This window comes from Sebastes umbrosus, chromosome 24, assembly GCF_015220745.1.
Source record: "Sebastes umbrosus isolate fSebUmb1 chromosome 24, fSebUmb1.pri, whole genome shotgun sequence".
NCBI classification, from domain to species: domain Eukaryota; kingdom Metazoa; phylum Chordata; class Actinopteri; order Perciformes; family Sebastidae; genus Sebastes; species Sebastes umbrosus.
This window is the reverse complement of record NC_051292.1, coordinates 1,000,229-1,022,077: the sequence shown is the minus strand read 5'-3', so window position 1 is coordinate 1,022,077 and position 21,849 is coordinate 1,000,229. Positions and strand designations below refer to the sequence as shown.

At 40.8% G+C, this 21,849-nt stretch overlaps 2 protein-coding genes and 1 long non-coding RNA gene across 8 annotated transcripts in view; 1 reads left to right on the top strand and 2 right to left on the bottom strand.

Moving 5' to 3' along the window:
• Window positions 1–315: 315 nt before the first annotated feature.
• Window positions 316–5,484, bottom strand: LOC119483401 (tyrosyl-DNA phosphodiesterase 2-like). Of its 5 annotated transcripts, none has more exons than XM_037761492.1 (7): window positions 5,324–5,484; window positions 3,465–3,643; window positions 3,223–3,393; window positions 1,942–2,036; window positions 1,717–1,835; window positions 1,467–1,637; window positions 316–1,353 (listed from the first exon to the last, which is right to left on the bottom strand). In XM_037761492.1, the coding sequence occupies exons 1-7, from the start codon at window positions 5,351–5,353 to the stop codon at window positions 1,072–1,074; spliced, it is 1,047 nt and encodes a 348-aa protein (XP_037617420.1). In that variant the 5' UTR covers window positions 5,354–5,484; the 3' UTR covers window positions 316–1,071. The 5 variants fall into 5 exon arrangements, with proteins under 5 accessions (XP_037617420.1, XP_037617421.1, XP_037617422.1 ...); XM_037761493.1 differs by having other exon boundaries at window positions 3,223–3,381; XM_037761494.1 differs by having other exon boundaries at window positions 3,223–3,369.
• nhej1 (nonhomologous end-joining factor 1) overlaps window positions 5,364–21,849 on the top strand; it is a 17,857-nt gene continuing 1,371 nt past the window's right edge. Inside the window, exons 1-6 of one of the 2 annotated variants that reach the window (XM_037761488.1) lie at window positions 5,364–5,500; window positions 6,406–6,620; window positions 6,700–6,921; window positions 7,756–7,894; window positions 9,321–9,379; window positions 21,405–21,582. In XM_037761488.1, coding sequence (XP_037617416.1) covers window positions 6,432–6,620; window positions 6,700–6,921; window positions 7,756–7,894; window positions 9,321–9,379; window positions 21,405–21,582 — 787 coding nt within the window. In that variant the 5' untranslated portion in view covers window positions 5,364–5,500; window positions 6,406–6,431. Of the gene's footprint in view, window positions 5,501–6,405; window positions 6,621–6,699; window positions 6,922–7,755; window positions 7,895–9,320; window positions 9,380–11,487; window positions 11,883–21,404; window positions 21,583–21,849 lie in introns of those variants that run through there. The other variant, XM_037761487.1, reaches the window with a different exon arrangement.
• LOC119483416 overlaps window positions 20,063–21,849 on the bottom strand; it is a 13,103-nt gene continuing 11,316 nt past the window's right edge. The window contains exon 3 of the long non-coding RNA XR_005205677.1: window positions 20,063–20,073. This is a non-coding gene — a long non-coding RNA (uncharacterized LOC119483416). The remainder of the gene's footprint in view (window positions 20,074–21,849) is intronic.

Genomic DNA, 21,849 nt, shown 5'->3' with positions numbered 1-21,849 from the left:
GCCCCGCCTTGTTGGTGAAGGTTGTTGTGCTCTTTGCAGCATAGATTCAAATACTATATTTTATAAATTCAGGAGCTAAATTAGACATGATTTTTATGTCATTAGTACAATTACAATACAGATGTTTAAATAGTGTTTTTTGAAGACAATGGAGTAGAAGCGCTGCTGGGTCTTTGTGGTAATTAAAGGTGCTCTTTGGATCCTTCAGGTGTACTGTGCATATTCAGTCTTGTGAAGGGCTCATCTCATGGGTGGAATATGGTCTTAAAGTATAAAATGCAAGTCTCCTTCAAAAATAATCAAAAGCACACTGGGTTTGTGCACAATTTAAATTTAATTTGTTTTTATTTCTTTAATTATTGACAAAATGAAACTTTGCAGCTTTGTTTTTATTCTAATGGTTGACATGACATAAGAGTATGTCATACAGTCAACATGTTACATCTTGGTTATATTGCACTGCCATATAGGTACCGTTATAAAAAGGTTTGTTTAATCATCCACACTCTGTTTTAGTGTTTAGCTGCTGTGAGTTGCTCCTCTACTTCCTTTGTGCACTACATTGTGGAACAATAGTACAATCAACAGTATAATCAACAATATGTACACTAACATTTGTGAGTAAACTCAACTCCAAATGCAGAGTATACTGACATTTATACTGAACAGATAGGAAAGGAAACCAGTTTATTTCCCAGGCACAGAATGATCCCTGTGTGTTTTACCTGTCTGAACCTCATCTCATCTTCACTTCATTCAACAAATGCAGCACATAAAACATAACACATAAAAAGGCGCATGCAACTGAACATAATTTGATGCAATTCAAAATCAATTCCAAAGTACAAGAATATAACAATAAACAACCCAGATAAGCAGAGGAGGCAGGCATCAGATCATGACACAACCACTAATAAACTAACTTGGATGAAGCCAGGAGAGCATTTTTCAGAGAGGAACCTCACTGAAGTCTGAGCCCAACTGAAAAACATCAATCCCCCCACTGCTGAGGCACAAATATAGAAAAGAGAGAAATTATTTGAGGACGTAGGACACTATATTTGTGCATTTCTACTGAGCAGAGAATGTGCAGTGGACCCCCCAGTGATCGCTGGTGTAGCAGCCACACTTGAGCTTCTCCAGCCCTATCAAGGCCATGCTGTCAGGCTCCAGCTGTGGGAGCCCAGCTGTGGCGGCCCGACGCAGGTAGAGCCGGTCGAAGCGGAAGCGACTCTTGAACCGATGATCCTTGTTGGTGTTGGCATGGGTGTCCCATGTGTAGTGGCAATGCTCCGGCTCTCCCAGCTGCTCCCACACATCACAGATGCAGCCAGGAAGGCCCACTTTAGCCACCTGGGATGAAATAGAGTACAAGCAAAGAGGTGAATTACTACATGAACTACGTTATTTTTGATTATCTCTTTGATGGCTTTAGGAGATGAGGGATCTGAATGGAAGAGTCAAACCTCAGCATCCCTCAGGTTGGTGTCTCCTCCAAACAGAACGGTGACATCATCCGGCGTCTCTGCCATCATCTTCATCACCAGTCGCAGCTGTCTCATCCGCTCTCCTGCATTGGCCTTACAGCTCTCAAAGTGGGACGTCATGAGACAAAGCTTGTGGCCTTTGAACAGCACCTGATCTTGAAGGAGAGACATTTTGAGGTCGATGCACCAGGTAAAGATGTAATGAACTGTTTTTGACCCGTGCACCAACCTGAGCGACAAGCAGGTTCCTCATCATGTTAGTGGTCGGATAGGCGACTATTTCACTGTCCAGCAGGGTGATTCGAGACTTCTTCAGCATCATCCCGATGAAGTAATCCCCCTTACCACCTGGTCAGGGACGGTTCAAAATGAACAGTCTGAGTATAGTGCAAGTCAGGGCTGTAGTACTCCATTATCAAAATGGTTAAAGCCGGCCCTGATCACTTTCTTGTACCTTCGATGAAAGTGTAGTTGGCCGCTAGACGTTTCTTCATGAAGCGGGTGTATGGTTGGATGAGCTCCTGAAGAAGCACCACGTCAGGAGAGTGTCTACATGGAGATAAAATGAAGAACTGCTGTGTACAAGGTCAAGCTTGGACCTGCAAATTATCTCATGCAACAATGTGATTGAGCAGAATCACTTTTATTGGAACTTAAAGGTCCCATATCGTGCTCATTTTCAGGTTCATACTTGTATTTTATATTTCTACTCGCACATGTTTACGTGCTGTAATGTTAAAAAAAACACTTTATTTTCCTCATACTGTCTCCCTGAATATGCCTGTATTTACTCTCTGTCTGAAACGGTCCGTTATAGCACATTTCAATGGAACTGCAATGGAATTGCGTTGCTAGGCAACAGGTTGGGTCCATGTTTACTTCCTGTCAGCTGATGTCATTGGCTTCATCCGAAATCGCATACTATGTACTACATACTCAATAGGTGTGCTATCGGTCAACGTACTTCTGTGTGAATAAACAGTAGCATGTATCTGAGCAGTAATTTACATCGTCACTTCCTGAGAATCCCCTTGCCGGTTGGAGACGTGTAACTATGGTAACCCGTGCCAACGTCACGTGACCAAAACAACGGTTTGTGAGAATCAAATTCTGAATTAATTTAAAATATATATCAACGCCTTACAGTTAAAATGAAGCGTTATTGACGTTACAGAGCTGTCCGTCAACGTCTGTTATGAACATTGTCTTCACTATTGCATTGCACTGTGGGATATTTATGCCGCCGTAGTGTCCAGCGTTGCATACTGTAATATTTCACCAGCAATAGTATGCAATTCATGTACTATTGGCTTCATACTAAGGTTTTGAACACACTAAAATCACATAACACTAAATAACATGTTAGTGTGGTATTGCTACTATACTATATATGTATAGTGGACTTGATCACAAATGGACAGAAATCTTGGCAGCTTGTTTAAAGGCACATGAACACGGGCCGTGTGTATTTCTCAGTGGATTGAACGTTTAGATTCTTTATATAGCACTAAAACCTGCTTTATAATAACAAACACATGAAAATCTCACTTTTTACAACATGGGACCTTCAAGGGGAAACATTTTCTCTCTTATTGTACATCTGTTGCAGTGCTATCTAACCATACTATCTGTAAGGCTACATAGAAGAAGCAAGCAAGAAGGTTTCAGTACTTTGTGTGACCTGACCCTTTAAAGCACACCAAGTGATAAAAGTGTGGAAGTAGCACGGTCTTACGAGGTTAAGTAAGAGCAGAGGCCTCTTGCTCTCTCTGGCTGCTCCTCTTCATCAAGTCCATCCACATTCCAGGAGATCAGAGACAGTTTGTTGTTGTCTTCTTCTTCTGGTTGATTCTCTGTGCCATCACTGCAGACAGCCTCGTTACTGCTGTCCGGTTTTAACAGTAGGCTACAAAATTGCAGCATCAGTTGGTTGCAAAAAAAAAATAACCATCTTAAATAGGTAGACAGTGGAATTACCTGCTTCCTGGATTATTTTCCTCACCCTCCTTTCGGTTGGTTGTGGAGCTGGTGGTCATTTTTTCTGGTGACTCTCCTACAGCACACACTTGCTCCATTTGTCCGTTTTCAAGAGTCAGTTTGAAGCTTTCTGAAAGACTCAGCCAAGATGGTTGTTTACCCAGGATTAAGCCTGTGTGCTACAGCAGAGTCATATTAAGGTGACTCATAAGTTTCTGTTTTAAGAAACTGAAACCGTAAGCATCACGTGATGTGTAGTAATAATTGAAAGTAGTAGTAGTAATAGTGGTGGTAGGAGTATTTAATGATGAGCTATTCGTTGTTGTATCATCAAAACAAAAACAAATAGCTTTTGAATATTTTACTAGAAGCCTTAATTTTGAAAATCCAAAACACCCAATGACACAGAACAGACCTTTTGATGATAACAAATAATACTGCTACTACTACTACTACTACTACTGATAATAATAATAATAATAATAATAATAATAATAATAATAATAATAATAATAATAATTATCTTAATAATAATAGTAATAATAATAATCATTATAGTAATAATCATAATAATAATAATAATTTAATTATAATAATAATCATAATAATAATAATAATTTAATTATAATAATAATAGTAATAATAATAATCATTATAGTAATAATCATAATAATAATAATAATAATAATAATAATTATCTTAATAATAATAGTAATAATAATAATCATTATAGTAATAATCATAATAATAATAATAATTTAATTATAATAATAATAGTAATAATAATAATCATTATAGTAATAATCATAATAATAATAATAATTTAATTATAATAATAATAGTAATAATAATAATCATTGTAGTAATAATCATAATAATAATAATAATTTAATTATAATAATAATAGTAATAATAATAATCATTGTAGTAATAATCATAATAATAATAATAATTTAATTATAATAATAATAGTAATAATAATAATCATTGTAGTAATAATCATAATAATAATAATAATTTAATTATAATAATAATAGTAATAAGGAAGCGGAACCTTTGAAGAAACGCTGTTGTTTGACGTCGGTGTTAGAATCCTGAACTGTCAACAGGAAGCGGAGGAGCAGCATCACGTGTTGCTAACGTTGGTAGTTTTAACTACTAATTTCTCTTGTTTTCGTGTTTTAAAGTGAGTTACGATCTGTTGTGGTAGAACAATGACTGACTCACATTTATTCATTTTAATATTCAGAGATTTGTGAATGGAGTTTGGTGTGATTTAACCTGTACTTACCAGTGTTTTTCATATAACTTAAAGGAAAAACAACACAAATAGTGTGCATGTTCGCCGAATTAAAGAGTGGCTTCTAACGATTTAGACAAGGTATAAAATATGACGGTACCTCATAAGATTGTGTGCTGAGAAGCAGGGGAGCTTTAAATCTAGAGATTTGTGAATGGAGTTTGGTGTGACGTCCTTTGTCCTTCAGTGTTCGCCTCCGCCCACCAGTGTTTTTCATATAACTTTAAGGAAAAACAACACAAATAGTGGGCATGTTCGCCGTATTAAAGAGTGGCTTCTAACGATTTAGACAAGGTTTAAAATATGACGGTACCTCATAAGATTGTGTGCTGAGAAGCAGGGGAGCTTTAAATCTAGAGATTTATGAATGGAGTTTGGTGTGACCTGAACAGAGCGTGTCAGGACATCATCTTCTGATACCCTCTAACCGCTGGCATCCGTGTTCAGCTGTATATTGTAGTCATAAAGTGACTTATTTGGCATTTTTGCGATTTCCAAATTGCCATGAGTCAACCTCTGAAACGTGCTCTGTGTTTCAAATGCGACTGACGAGAAATACCTCGTTTTTATTCCCAGAAAACAGACCCATTACAGGTCAGAAGAGAGGAGCCGGTAACCCGCAGGAGCTGCCACTGTGGTCTCCTTCCAGAAAGGTGGTGATTATGCGGCCGGGCCGGCGTCTGTAACCCGGCTTTAACAGATCTCAGTCCAGGCTTTGGGGGCGCATTCCTTGGAGGTGAGTGACTAACCAGACAGGTTTGATAAAGCAGAAAATTACACTGTGGTTTTTGTTTTGGGTGTTCATTGGCATCCACTTCTCAAAAACATGCAGGATCTTCTACCTGGTCAGAACTGCTAAATGGGTGAAATATGAGTGTTTTTGAGGTTTACTTAAATGTCCCATATTATAAAAAAGGGAGATTTTCATGTTTTTTTATTATAAAGCAGTCTTAAGTTCTATATAAATACTGTGAATGTATCGAAACACTCAATCCACAGGGAAACACACACAGCCCGTATTCAGAAAATCTGCATTTGAAACAAGCTGTCAGGATTTCTGCCCATTCGTGATGTCACAAATGTACAATATTTAGACCCTTTACACAATTTTAAACGTAAACATTCTAAATGTGTCCCAGTTTATTTCCTGGTTGCAGTGGATGTCAATGTCATCAGCTGACAGGAAGTACACATGGACCCAAGCTGTTGCCTAACAACGCAATTCCGTCGCAATTCCGTCGCAATTCCGTCAAAATGCGCTAAAACGGAGCGTTTCAGACAGAGGGTAAATACAGGTATATTCAGGCCGACAGTATGAGGAAAATAAAGTTTTTTTTGAACATTACAGCATGTAAACATGTTCTGAACCTGAAATGAGCACGATATGGGACCTTTAAAACACAGGAAATCCTGAATCATAAGTGTTGTTATTGGGAAAGGCTTCACCTTGGATGTCTCTGAAGTGATTCCCAATGTAACATACAGTATTATGAACAACGAGGAGTCAATATAAAATAATAACTTAAAGTGGTTTATCATGAAAATGCACTACATATGCATCTATATTGCATTTAATGACCATTCATTAAACACAGTTGTCCATGTTTTGGACTGATGATGTCTGAACTTTTTTCTGTTTAGTGTGTTTGGTACCGTGTTTGTGGGCCATGATGGAGGTCAGAGGAGCCCCCACTGAGGTCCTCCTGCAGCGTCCCTGGCTTCCTGTGAGCATCAGCGGCTGCCAGCTCCTCGCCAAGAGCTGGTTTGGGGAAACGACGTACCACATCCTGCTGACAGACATGCACTGTGTGTGGGAGGAGAGGATGGACTCAGCAGCCATCCAGAAGAGAGCACAGGTACACACAACACTGAGTAAATGATGCATTCACTGATCTGTTTTCTTGTGATGAATACATCCTGTTTTCTTCCTTCCAGGAGCTGAACAGACGTTTGCGAGCGCCGGTCAAAGCTTTCTTCTCCCACCTGTGTGAGGTGGTTCAGCCCCGTCTGTCAGGAGGTGAGGGGCGACCTGACGGCGAGGCCCAGATCTCCCTGACCCGACAGGAGGACGGAAACATCAGCATGAAGCTGAAGAGTGAGCTGGCAGGGCTGGCCATCTACTGGGAGTTTCACTGCACCCCCGCCCCTGTCACTGTGGTACGGTCCACATTTCACATTTGACTAACTGTCGCCCAGTTATAGTGTGTTTACATATCCAAAAACATCTTAGGAGCTGATTAAAATTTCAAGAACTTCATTAAAAAGTCCAAGAACTTCATTAATTTGGGTTTCTTGTGATGTTTCAGAGGATTTTCTACTTTATAAAACCCCAAATTCTGTGAGAAACAATGAAAATCTTTCATATTTAACTCAAAAATGAAAAGAGAATATTGATTATCCGCTGAAAAATCAGCCTCAGTACAGAAATATTGGTGTTAATAATATCGTATCAGCCTTAATAAATGGCAAAATAATCATGCACATTTTGATTTATGAGCTACAGAATTTGATCAGGTAAATTCATGTTTAAGTAACTCGAAATGTCTTTACAACGTGATAAAAAAAGCACATTCTGATGAATGTCTTTACACTGCTGTCTGTGTATTTATTTAAATCCCAGAATGAAGTGAAGTTGGGACATAAATTCAAGTTAAACTGAGGTTGAAAAATCCAAAACACACAAAAACAAACAGTGATACAGGAAATTAAATCTGTAAATCTGCATTTTAAGAACAGTGTTATAATAAGACAGCATCATGTGTGTGTTTCCTCGCAGCATTTTGTATTTACTTATTTACACTGTGGTTATATGTTATATATTATATGTCTTTAATGCACATGTTTGTTCATATTTCTTATATTCTCATTTCTCATTTTTATAATTACTTACATTTCTCTACATATACTGCGTTATATATTGTAGCATTATGTACATGATTTAAATGTTATATACTCCAAAATATTCATCAATAAAGTATTTCTGATTTGCAGGTGTGCGTTCAGCTGGTGCGCCCCCTGCTGGCGATGAGCCACCTGCTGCAGCGGCAGGTGGAGCAGCTGGGAGGTCTGCTGGGGAGGAAGGACGCAGAGATCCAGGACTACAGAGAGAACGGAGCCACGCTCAGCAGAGGTACAAACACACACGTATCGCAAACACACACACATATACAGTCACGTAATACACAAAAAAACAGATGTTCACTGCTTAATAAATGACAAAAGTCCATCTGCTTAAGAAGACCACAAGTTGCAGCTGAAAGCTCCCAAATCATATTTTTATTTTGAAAAACTACTGTTGCAAAATCAGTTTAAATCAATCCCAGCTACTGTAGTAGGACTGGGACAATAAACCTCTCCAGATTCTATACTATCACGATACTTGGGTGCCGATTCGATTTGTATTGTGATTTTTAAGTATTGCCATTCGATATTATGATTTATTGTGATTTTTTTTTAACCTTTTTAACTCTAGACCATGAGAAAAAGTTGGTTCATTCACTTCTAAGGACTTTTACTTTGGAAAATATCTAAAGTAATCCAGTAAAAATGTTTGATTTTCAGCATGTATGTAGTCTGAGATGTCCTGAGGTCAAATATATCAGTCATTGTCAGGAAGTATTTATTTAATTTTTTCCAGCAACCCAGCAGTGAGTGAGCGTCGGCCGGCTCGACCGTGAGTTTCCGCGATACGATAAAATTTCCTGTCCGTGACAGAGTTAGCATGCAGCTTTATCCGTGATGTCTAGCTCTGCTTTTCATGCAATGTGTGAAACCCAAAGTGTTTCCATCCTTTACTGGATGTGTAGTGTTTACCACACTGGATTTAACATGTGAGGGTGCAGGTCGTATCCACGCTGACCCTTCAACGTTTTCTACTTTCTTGTTTCGGCTCTCTGTGGTTTGCTTTGGTTGACGGATACGGAACGGATATGATGTCACGTTACTCAGACTACAACAATAAAAGCGGTATCTTCCTTCTACCTCCACATAGACTCAAACGAATCAAATATATCGATTCTGGTATTAAAACATCTATTTTAAAATAGTTCTATTCTTGCATTGCTCTGTATATTACTGTACGTTGAACTGATGTGGTTTTAGTAAGTAAAAGTAAAAATGTGGGTGACGGCAGTGACCCCTCAAATTAAATTGTTGTCTACTTGTAATGCTAATAATAACTTTAATTATACAACACTCGTCAAAAATAAGTTAAAAAGTGCTTTACAAAGACCTAAAACCATGAAATACCAGATAAAAGTGAACTGTAGATAATTAAATAAGGTGCAGTAGCAAATGAGGCTAAACATAACTTCACTAAAACACAGAATAAAAACTGTTCAAGAATATACAAGTTTTTAAGATTTTAACAAAGCTTAAAAGTGACCATTGAAATCTTTATTTAGTGTGTAACAAAAGCACACATTAGTGTCTATCTCACCTGTTTAATGAGCTCTATTTGGGAGGAACCACTGGTGAGAGTGAAGGTTTAACTTTGGTGGAATGGGTTAATGTTTTATAATTTAATGTTCATAATTCAAATGTGTGTTTGAACCCAGAGCGGCTGCAGACGGACGCCTTTGAGGAGCAAACCTACAGAGAGGACTTCATGTCAAAGGTCAGCGACACACGCACACACACACACACACACACACACACACACACACACCACAGCCCTGCAGCCTGTTGTTAAGGCTTGTTTTTACCGTCCTCTCCGCTCCGTTCCTGATCGTTAACCGGCTGTGGCGAGCGCGGCGGGGACCACATGATAAAACAACAGCAGCCGCTGGAGCAGCCCTCCGCCTGAAACACGAGCCGCCGCGACACACTCTCAGTTCAAGTCGCTGTGCGTCACCATCAGCCAATCAGAGCGAGGCGAGGGGCTGAGATTTTAGATGTAAAGTGTTTACTGTGTTCAGGTGTGGAATTTCTCGTGTGTGTGTGTGTGTGTGTGTGTGTGTGTGTATTTCAGATGTACTTGTGGAATATTTTCAGTGTCTATCAGTGCTCTCCCTCCCCATCTATTATTACATTTTTATGTAATTTGCAGCTCAGGTTTTGTTCAATTTCAGTGTTTTTTTGTAGTTGTCGTTTAAATTTTCTATGTCACATTACAGGAAACAGAGACACATGTGAGAAGATAACAACAAACGAAATAGAAACAAAGAACGAACAGGGCGTAGTTAAAGAAAGAAATAAGGGATTAAGGCCCTGACTCACCAAGCTGACGGTCGGACAGTTTGGGGCCTTCGGTGAGCGTCTGTCTAGCTTTACGGTGTGTCTCGCACCATCGGCTCTAGTGTCGGAGGTTTTTCGCCTGATTCAGCATGTTAAACCGGCGCTGTTAGTGAGAGAAATCCCTCTGATTGGCTGTTCAAGAGCTGTCAAAGGTAACACGATAATAACACATTACCGCTAATTGGTTTTAATGCCACTAATTTATTTAACGCATTAACACAACTTGTTGTGTATCATATGAAACTATAAAACCTGATGAATCCATCGGTACCAACCATGTCATACTAGCTTGTAGTGAAGGAGGTTAAATAACGCTCTAAACGTGCGCTACATTTTGTTGAGGAAAAACTGTCATGTCCATTTTCAAAGGGGTCCCTTGACCTCTGACCTCCAGATGTGTGAATGTAAATGGGTTCTATGGGTACCCACGAGTCTCCCCTTTACAGACATGCCCACTTTATGATAATCACATGCAGTTTGGGGCAAGTCATAGTCAAGTCAGCACACTGACACACTGACAGCTGTTGTTGCCTGTTGGGCTGCAGTTTGCCTTGTTATGATTTGAGCATATTGTTTTATGCTAAATGCAGTACCTGTGAGGGTTTCTGGACAATATGTGTCATTGTTTTGTGTTGTTAATTGATTTACAATAATAAATATATACATACATTTGCATAAAGCAGCATATTTGTCCACTCCCATGTTGATAAGAGGATTAAATACTTGACAAATCTCCCTTTAAGGGACATTTTGAACAGATACAAAATCTGCGATTAATATGCGATTTTTAAATCGATTGACAGCCGTAGTTTTATCTGCTATCATTTTATAATTTACGCAAAAATACTTAAACATCATATTTTTTCGGACTTTATGTGCGAGATGATGCCTCAACAAAGTGGAGCACGGACATCCTCTTTCAGCAGGCAGCCGCTAGCGTTAGCGTTAGCTACCTGAGCAGGTAGACAGGGCCTTCTGCAGTCCGTTAAATTAACTACAAGATAGTTAAAGACTTCTGGAGTCATGACAATCCCATAAACTTAACTTCAACCTGACTTTTTTGGAATGAAAATAACCCTTTATGCATGTTTTAAAAACACGTTTTACTTCTTATGATGTCATCTTGACTTCCTCATTACGTTGGTGTTCTGTATGAGCTGTGTGTTTTACCACAGTGTTACTCTATCTGTTGTGAGCTGTCTCCATAAATGTTAGACCTTAAATTAGCTGAACTTCTGATGTTTCTCTGGAGAAAGAGACACATTGTTTTAGATATGTCAAGTCTGATTTCACGTGAAGGTCATGGATGTTTTTTAAAGGTACACATCGGAGGGAAATTTTCCACCTTAAGTTGCTTTGCAGGAAAACACCTCGGTGTGATTCTCAGTTTGTTTGTTTGACTCTTGAGTTGCATCATCTGGTGGTTTTCAGAGAGGAAACCAGTCTGTTTGTGTAAAAGGACAAACCAGGAAGGAGTGTCATTTTCAGGTGGTGGAAGCGGTCCAGCTCAGGTACGCAGAGTCATGGAAAGTTACATCAGGGTCACAGTGGCGCCTCTGTTTTCTGCTTCTCTGCTCATCACATCGTTGGAGCGGGTGGACAGTCAGAGACCACAGAAGAAGAAGACAGTCGTGGACCGAAGAAGAAGAAGAAGAAGAAGAAGAAGAAGAAGAAGAAGAAGAAGAAGACAGTCAGAAGAATAATAATAAGAAGAAGAAAGTTAGAGACCACAGAAGAAGAAGAAAAAGACAGTCGGAGACCACAGAAGAAGAAGAAACCGAAGAAGACAGTCAGTCTTCTTCCTCATGGCAGATTCCACCGGGTTGCGCCGAGGCCGCCTCCAGACCAAAGTCCAAACTGAAATAAAACTCGTCTGGGAAAAATGTTGCCGGAATGCATCAAACGGAGAGTCACACACTGGACGGACCGCTCTGTGTGTGTGTGTGTGTGTGTGTGTGCGTGCGTGCGTGTGTGCGTGTGTGCGTGTGTGTGTGAATCAGAGGAAATCAGGTGAAGGCGTTTGGCGTGTGTGTGTAGTATTTATCTATTAGGGTAGGGCCTTTGGTGTGTGTGTGTGTGTGTGTGTGTGTTTACTGTCTGTACATCCAGCGACTTGTGTTTGTGTCTCCGTCTGTGTCCGTCTCCATGGCGACGCTCACCATGCATGACTCCATGCTATTTCCGAACTCACTTCTGATTACTTTAATATATCTGTACTTGATTTGAGTTTGAACTTCATTCATTAGCCAATTAATCAATTACTCACTAAAGTAAATGTTTTAATGTTTCATGTCTTAACTTGGCAGTCTGTTCCACAGCTTTAGAGCTCTAGAGGTGCTGGTCTCATGGACTCAAACGTTTATTCATATTGATCATGTTGTGTGTCCAAATTGCATCAACTTTGACACTGCACGTCCTTAGGTCCCCTTCAATACACCAGCCAAGTGTGAAGTAGATGGGATGAGCGGTTCTTTAGACATGTGAAGGACACACACACGTAGAGAGGTTCCTCGCTTTCTAGTGAGATAAACGCTCCATTAGTCAGATCACAGTCTGTATGCGTCTCCTGTTCACCAGCTCCAGGCTTATTTCCTTGAACTTCTTTGACATTTACTCAGTTATTTACGTTCCTGGTGCCAACAGAGAGGCAGAGCAGACAAATATCTTCAAAAAATCTTCCCCCTCTTTCACCATTTCCACAAGTGTGTGTGTGTGTGTGTGTTTGTGTGTGTGTGTTTGCGCCATTTGTGGCCTCCGTTCGCCACACCAAGGGGAGTGAAGGGCCGAGGGACAGTGATGACAGGAGCAGGAGCTTTTATTTTCTACTGCAGCAGCCCCTCCCCAGCCCGTCGCCACACAAACACCCCACCCAGCTCAGGTCAACATTTACATGGGTGGAATTAGCATGCGCTTCCCACTGACACACACACACACACACACACACACACACACACACACAAACACACACTTGGATTTAAGTTGGGCACAGGCTGAAGCTGGTCATGAAAAAAAATGTTCAAATCCTTTTAGGATCACATCAGCTTCCCTTAGGACCTATATTTGGTGTGTGTGTGTGTGTGTGTGTGTGACCTGACAGAGGGGAGTGTCTGTCCACACACAGCCGGCTGTGACGCATGCTTTTGGTTTCTCAGAGCTGAGTGTTGGTGTGTGTGTCACTGAGGCTGTTTTTTTATCTTTATGTCTATATGTGTGTGTGTGTGTCATGGTGACGCATGCTCCACAGCACTCACAGTGAGTCGTGCAGCAGCGGCGGCGGCGGCGTCGGCGGCGTCACAGTTGTCAGCTCTGAATTGAATTGTCACCGTTTGGGAACGCCGCCCTCTTCCTGTTTCATGGGATGGCGGCTTCACAGCTCCACGGCAACCGCGCAGCAGTTTAACGACATCTGACAATTAGTGGCCACGTCTGACCACAACACCTCACCTCACTTGAGCTGCACAGAATCAAATAATTGAGCCAAACTGTTGCCCTACTGCGTCGTTGGCTTCCAAATTTTGCGTTCCTTGTTCCGAATTTCCTGCTTTTCTGGCTTAAATTGAAGGTTTTTCTGGTCAGGTTTTGTGTTGAGTGAGCGTGAAACTGCTTAAAAGTGAACTGAGAATCAATAATTTCTTTCTCTACAGTGTAGAAATGTGCAGTTTTCCGTCTCCAGTGAATGGTTATGTGCTCAAACGGTAAAGATCCTTAAATGCTACTTGGCTCTAAACGTGAAGCTGCTCTGGCAACAACGGGACGAGTCAAATCCTAATATCTGTTTGCTTCAACCAGAGGCTCTAAGTTAAGAGCAGGGCAGGAAACTTCCATGTTTTCATCCACTGACCACAGACGATGGAGTCCAAAACACACACTTTGACTGTAAGCAGCCAAACGTGACTGAAAGAATGAAGAGAAGCTGCAGATATTAATCGGTTTAATGGCTGCTGAAGTTTCTGATGCAAATAGGAATCAGAGTGACGGCACCCAAATATCTGCACTGCTGTATTTTTAAGGCACTAACCCCATTTAAAATAACGTGAAATAACTAAGCCTGTCAATCGATTCAAATATTTAATCGTGATTGATTGCACATTTTTTTCTGTTCAAAATGTACCTTAGAGGGAGATTCGTCAAGTATTTAATACTCTTAACAACATGGGAGTGGATAAATATTCTAATAAATATATTCATTTAAAAATAAATAAAAATAAGTGCAAAAATAAATACAAAAATAAATGCAAAATCGCCTGCATTCGGGCATGTGTGACTGTGCCTTAAACTATGGGATCGCCTCGCTTCCCAGCATTGGACGCTTGATGGGCTGCTACTAGACACAAGGCTCCTGATTGGACGAACGCTGTTTCTGAATAATCCATGCAGCTGATGAATCTGTCTTTATTTTAGATCGACAACAGTTAGTTTAAAAGTTTCTCTGAAGTTTCCAGTGAAAGGCCGGAGGCTACGTACCATAAAGCCTCGGTTATACTTTCTGCAAGGACGGTCGCACGGACATGAGCTGACGTGGAATCATGAAACGTTTGGATCTTTTATACGCTGCGCGGGTTTCTCCTCGCGGCAAACTGACATGTTTAACATTTTCTCCACCCATTCTCGTCCGCGTAGAAAAATTTGGATGTACATTTTTCAGAGCTTCTTTTCAAACTTTTTGGGGACATTTTTGGGAGTTTTTTCAGACAATTGTCGGACATTTTGCGGATGAAGCCTTAGTCTTCCTCTCAAGGTTAGAACAGCCCACCTGAGAGATGAAACCCTCTGCAAAGAAACTACATAAAGCACTTTTTGCTGCCTGTAACGCTCATTTGCCTAATAAACATTTGATCAACTCTCTAAAATACTAAAAATATTGGGTGAGTAGCTCCATCTTCCTCACCGTGTTTCACATGGAAGTAGAAAGTCAGTGATTTATCAGACTGGCTGGTAGTTGGTGTTTGATAACGGAGGCTCTGCTTTAGCCTGCTGCTGTTTCTATCCTTCTTCTCTTTAACTGAAGGGGTTAATGGTTCATGTAATCAGTGTAAAGGGACAGAAAATGAGAGAATCAGTGAGGGAGATGGAGGAAAGTTTCTCCCCGGTAAATCATTGACTGCTGCTCTCATAAACAGCAGCGAGCAGCTCTTTATCTCACATAGCTGAGGAATTCAGGGTCTGGGTGGTAAGAAGGAGTGATGTTGAACTGAATATTTAGCTTCCTGTCTAAATATCCAACGTAGTCTCACAGCAGTTTGTGATAAATAGTCACCAAATGTAATCTACTTGATTCGTGTTTATAGACACAAATTTCCCTTTTTTTTGTGACGCTCAGCACGACTTTCAACTACGTATTTTTTGTGCGTTTTCCTATGAATGTCCAGCAACACGTGACGCACGTGTCAATTTCCGCTCCAGTCTTTTCAAAATAAAACTACTTAGTTAGGTTTAGGAAAAGATCAACTTGGTAAGGCTTATTTTTTACTTTATTGAATCTCCATTGTAATCTCCCTGGTAAAGTAGTTTAGTTTTCTTACAATGTATTCATATTCCTCAGCTTCTTGCCTTTCAAAAGAGACCAGATATATGCATCTAAGCCTTCTGGTTTAGGAGCAAGCCCTGATTAATTAATTCATTAATTTAGGGTAGTTCATTTAGGCGTTTTTTCCGAGGAATAGGGCTAGGGCACAGGAGATTAAATTAACAACTTATTGAACATAATAACTTCTCCAATATGAGGTTTTGCTGCGTTCCTCTCTTTTATATCATTATAAACTGAATATCTTTTGGTTTTAGTCTGTTGGTCAGACGAATTAAGACATTTGAAGACGTCACTCAGGACGGTTTTACTGTTTTCTGACATTTTATCGACTAAACAAATCATGAAAATTAGCTCCAGGCCTTGTTTCTGAACTGTAAAGAGTAACAAAACAAATGTAGCTGTTCCTCCTCCTCCATGTGCCTGCTGTCAGTTGCACACAGTTTCCACAGGGTTGTCCCTGGTCTGGGTCTGTAATTAGGCCCTCTGTGGCCTGGCTGCTCCCCCTCTACAGCTGCTGGCCGCTGGGCCGAGCCCCAGCCTGGACCGGCCGAGTGCGGCGTCCCGCAAAGACATCACGAGCCTGCGAGCAACATGAGAGCACCGACACAAAACACGGCTGCGGCACGTGAACACGTCGGACGCCTACTGCAATACTGTATTTTATTCCATGAGCCTTTACGCTACTGTTACAGGATGTGAGTGAGCGGTGCGCGAGGCGGGTTTAAATGAACGGGAGCCACAAACAAATACTAGGCTTTACTCAGCTGACAGAAGATGGATTATCAGGATCAGAAGGTCATGCATTTTAATTTGTAATATCAGAGCTGCTGTGAGGTTTTTAAGGCTGATATTTGAATGTAAAAATGAAAATCCAATAGAGATATATATAGATATAGATATATATATCTATATCTATATATATATATAGATATATATATCTATATATATATATATCCGCTGACATCAGCTCCTTTTTTCTCCAAAACTTAGATGTAGACGTGAATTTTGAATGCCAATACCAATATTTAAAGGGTCTGTATGTAAGGTTTTACACATATGAATGTTTTTAATAGTTTTTTATTGCCAATGTGTGAACAGGTTGTAACCTGGATCAACATCACAGGTGTCACTGAGACACAAGACAAGACATTTCTGATTCTTACATATTAAAAACATACAAATCTGATAGTATGTTGGCTGATATTCCTTCTTTCTTTAAAATGTCCTCAAAACTGGAGAGCTGAAGCTGATATTTGAGAGTAAAAAAGAAATCCAAAAACTAAAACAGGGCTGCAACTAACGATTATTTTCATTGTCGATTAATCTGTCGATTATTTTCGTGATTAACCGATTAGTTGTTTGGTCTATAAAATGTGGATCAGTGTTTCCCAAAAATATTTTTAAAAAGTTATTTTCTTAAAGGTATAGTACAGTTGAAACGGACATTTTTTGAACATTTTCTGATTTTTAAAAAATATTTCTTGGACATTTTTCGGACTTTGTTTTCAGTTGAAAGCGTTCATTTGTCAGGACGGAGCGTAACAAGTGTTTATCGGCTGTAGAGTGGCTGCACATTTGACTCAACACTGCTACAAATGATGCATTTTCCATGACTGCGCCTCGTTGAGATGTGTTGTAATGTTATACAGGACCTAATATTTACCAATCAGCACTCATCTTAGATCCTGCCCATCAACCAAAGATTAAATAAACATTAACATGACATGCACCACTTTATGAAAGTCTAAAATCTGATTCATTATTTCAAAGATGAAGAAAACAAGTTCTCTCCTTTACAGTTTGAGTGGACAAGCATGACAAAAGGTGACGTATTTTACCCCAAGCTGAAACCAGCTGCTGGACAACCTGCGGTGGCTGCGTTAGCCGTCCTATCTGAGATGTTACTGTGAGCGTTTGGCTCAGATTAGCAGCTTTCTGTGTGTCATCACCCTGAAGGGAGACGTGACGGCAGCACACAAGGACAGAGGAGAGGTGAAAGGTGTGGATGGCGTCAGAGCAGAGAGCATGCTGGGAGATATACTTCACCTGCCTCTGTTTGTTTTCCTGCTTACGTCACTGCGTTGTCTAGTCACGTTAAATTATTTTGAGTGTCTCAGCTCTATTTACATGATGTGAGCAGCTAAAAATACTCTATGACTCATTTGTTATTGAGCCGGCAACACTCCTGCCTTCCTGCTTGTTGTGTCCGGTGCTTTCAACCACATCCTGTGGCCTTCATCAGTGGATGGAGTTGCTCAGTTGCCATGGAGATGGTTTAGTTGTTATCATGTGACCTTCTTTCTCAGTTCAAGCATCATATCTGGCGTCGGATCTGGATTTCAGGCCACATCCACACTAATACGTTGTCGTTTTAAAATGCCCCTAAAATAGAGACGTTTGACGCCGTTTTAGTTTTCAAACTCTGGGGTTGCGTTTTAGTCTGGACGGACAGAAACGGAGACCTTTACAGACACCCACGTTCGCTTCTTGATTGGGTCTTATCAGTCATGGCATGTCCTTCCCTGTTTCGTCACGCCACATCACGTGTACCTTTTCCGGAAGAAAACAAACGACATCCGTTATGTTTTCCGCCGTCAGCCAAAAACCAAGATGGAGACAGCCAAAACCAAGATGGTGGCCTAGTTCAAGCTTTTTAAATGGCACTCTTAACCGTCTCCTGTTCAAACTGTGCACCTACGTCTACGTTTCATCCTCCAGTTTTTTTCCGAGGACGTGACCTCGAGTCCTTCGGGAGTTCAAACGGAAAGCGACGCACCGCTCTCGGATTCGTTGACAGGAAGCTGAGGTCACAGCGAGGAGAGAAGGAGGTCGAGAGGAATGAGGGAGAGTAAACATGAGGTCAGCAGCAGAGACGAGGATGAGGGAGAGTGAGTGTGAGACTCTCCGGCACCAGGACCCCCGCCTCAAAAACAACAGCAGCAGCAGCAGCAGCAGCAGCAGCAGCAGCAGCGCGTCTAAAATCAGAGCTGTTTACCTGTTAATAATAGAAGAACACCAACACGCCTCCTCTCATCACCTTCGCCACACATGATGCTTTACTGTGGGCTAGGGGAGGCGTCTGGAGGCGTGGCCACCAGGTGAGCGCTCCTCCTCCTCTCTGCCTCCTTTCCTCCGTTGTTGGAGGACTTTGTTCTGGGAGGAACTTTCCAGAACATTTCAAAAACAGGCGAGAGGTTATTGACCTGCTGTAATCACCTTTTTATTCCTCGTCTGGCATTTCCTTTCTGGTCAGCGGCAGCAGACGACAATCCGCTCGCCGCTGTGTGCCACTTTTGTACTTTTCCTAAAATATAGAGGTATGGAAGCCCTTCTCTGCCAAAAAAAATCTAATCCAATAAAAAATACTCCTGGAGAGCCAGCATTTTTTAATTTTACTAAATCAAATTATAAAATTATAAAATCCAATAAAATGATTAGATTTGATACAAAGTCAAAATTTAGATTTTGTGAGTCAACATTAATGCCATGTCCACACTACACAAGAATCAAGCTGATCTTGGGTCTGATTCCTCCTGACGATGGTCAGCAAAGCTCTGATTTGTTGATGGTTCTAAAGATTATCTTTCCAGGTCTTCTTGTGGTGTGAGGTATGTTAAGAGTGTTTTTTTACATCCTCCAATCGGCTCTGAAGTCCATCCTGGCCGCAACGATTTAAAATCAGTGGGATATTCTGTTGAAAAAACCAAGATGGATAGGAACAATATCTCATCATCACTATTTTAATTTAACATGCATAACTTTTCATCCTTTTGTTTCCTCTCCTGGCACCAACAGGCTTCCAGAGAGAGAAGTGGAGGAGCTCTAAACTATCAAATAAGAACCGGATCCAACCGATTGAACTCAGCATTTCAGATCAAATAATGTGAAGTGAACCGGCAGCCAGAGAGAGGAGAGGGCGCCTAAAAAGAGAGAATAAGGTGGGCTTTCTGCTGCACATTGCTTTCTCTGTGCCCAAAGCAGAACTAAGCCTCACCAGAGCATTTACATTTATTTTTACGATATTTAAACAAACAAATAACAAAAATAAATCAATGCAAAACCTCTAAACCTGACCAAAGTGTGTTTAGGAGCCCCTCTGCCCTGACAGCGAGCGGGAGACCACCAATTTCTCCTGGTCAATATTTGAGGAGCTAATTTGGAGAGTTTGTCCTCTCCATCGGGGGAAAAAAAAGAAGGATTTAGTGAATAGCGTGTGTTTTTCTACGTGCGTTTGCATAATGTCACAGGAGTTTACACGCACCCTTATCTGTCAGGCTTGGGGTTGACGGAGTGTGTGTGTGTGTGTGTGGGTGTGTGTTTCAGTTGTTCCTGCTCGCTGCTCTACCTGCGCTCAGCTGTGCCAATAATGCAGCTTTGATTTGAGGCTTATCGCAGCGCTGTCACACCCTGCATCACACCTCAGCCATGTGACTCCCACAGCAGAGCCGTAAAACAAACATACCCAAAGCTGTGTCAAAAGGACACTCTCATGCTTTAACTTCATGCACCTGATTATTTCTTTTTGAATATTTATGGATTTATTGTCTCTAAAGCTGCTGAACTGAGCAGATCGACTAACACCTCAAATGAAATGCAGAGACTACATGGTGTATGAGCACGCAATGCTGATACAGAACACACATTTCTATCAATAACATCATCTCCAACATCTGGGATGATGGTGAAATAAAAAGAGTGAAGCAAATTTTCGCCTCACAAGTTGGACCGCCGGTATGATTTGTCTCCATAGATGCCAACAACTTTTCTTTCCTCCACCAACCACGGAAGAAATAACCACTGTTGCTGCTTTGTACATGTTGTGGAAGCCCCAGATATGTCAGAAAACCAAACGCCGTCGTGTCTGGGTTCATAGCATCACCCGGCGGCGAGCTGTATTCACATACAGTGTCATTGCACTGACTGTATCCAGCAGCCACATGTCTCTGCTGCAGTATGAACACAAAATAAACAGATTGTGCTGTGATTTACTATTAAACGGATCAAAATGATGCTGAAATAACGACATTATGATGCTGATTTGTAAAAAGACAGAAAACATGCTTTGTCCGGTCTGTCACCATGACGACAAGCAAACAACTTTTAAAATGCTTGTTTTCTGAATGGAGTCTGGATGGATCAGTGCCAGGCTATGCAGCTGCTCCATCAACACTCAACATAAAGTCATTAATACGGCAGCGACGTTGTTGTTCCTAACACAGACAGTCTGTGGGTTCTACACAGAGTTAGGTCCGCTCTCTGGACAGAGATGATGTACTATCGTAGCTCTGGGTGACCACAGACACATACAAGATTTATTTCCTCTATTTCTGATTCAAAAACGTCAGGACGTCAGTGACGACAGGAGGAGGATCTCAACGCTGATGAACTTTTCCCACACAGGAATTAATCGCTCCAGCTGAAATATTTTAACTCCCACGAACATGCGAATGACCCAAATTTTGCATATTCGCATCGCGTCATTCACAAATTTGCGTCTATTCGAGTAATCGCGCCACGCGAAAAGATTGCTTTGCTCTTGGTGTGAACGCACCATTAGACGGGTCAAGACACAATTAAAGTAGAAGTTATGATTTATATATATATATGTATAATAATATATACAGTATATATGTATATGTTTGTAGCATGAATACCAAACTAAACCATATATCATTTTTTAATAATTTCCACCTGTTGCTGATCATCTGACTCTTCATATTTCTTGGACAAAACTACAAAAATAAAAACAAATTGAAATAAAAAATCATATAAATCAAAAGAAATTGTCTGTAAAATGTACTTTTGAAAGTTTTACAACTAAGATTCATCACAAAGAAATCTCTCACCTTCTCCACCGTCCCGTCTCTCTTCCCATCAGGCTCTTCCTCTACTGTGTTCTGAGCAGCCGGACGCTCTGGGCTTCGACGCCGACCTCCAACACCTGTACGCAGCCGTCGTCGCCCACGGCAACACACGGAAACGCAAACTGTCTGAAGAGCCCTCCGTTGAGGAGCACCAGCCCCCCGCCGAGAAACCAGACGTCACCTCGTCTTCAGGTTTGTTTGAGCTGATGTCTGGAAAGAAACGCTCCATTTATTGATCAGAGGAAAACGTGTTTCTGATGATCCGCTCATCTAAACTTTTACTCTCTCAGCCTCCATCTTAAAGAGATATTCAGGTTTACTTTAGCATCCAATAACCCCATCAAAACATTCATCAAGGGTCACATTGTGGCTCTTCCTTTTATTAAAGACGATCCTCAGAATAAACATCTGTGTATGCTTCTTGTTGGGGTAAATACATAGTGTATATTCAGTTTATAT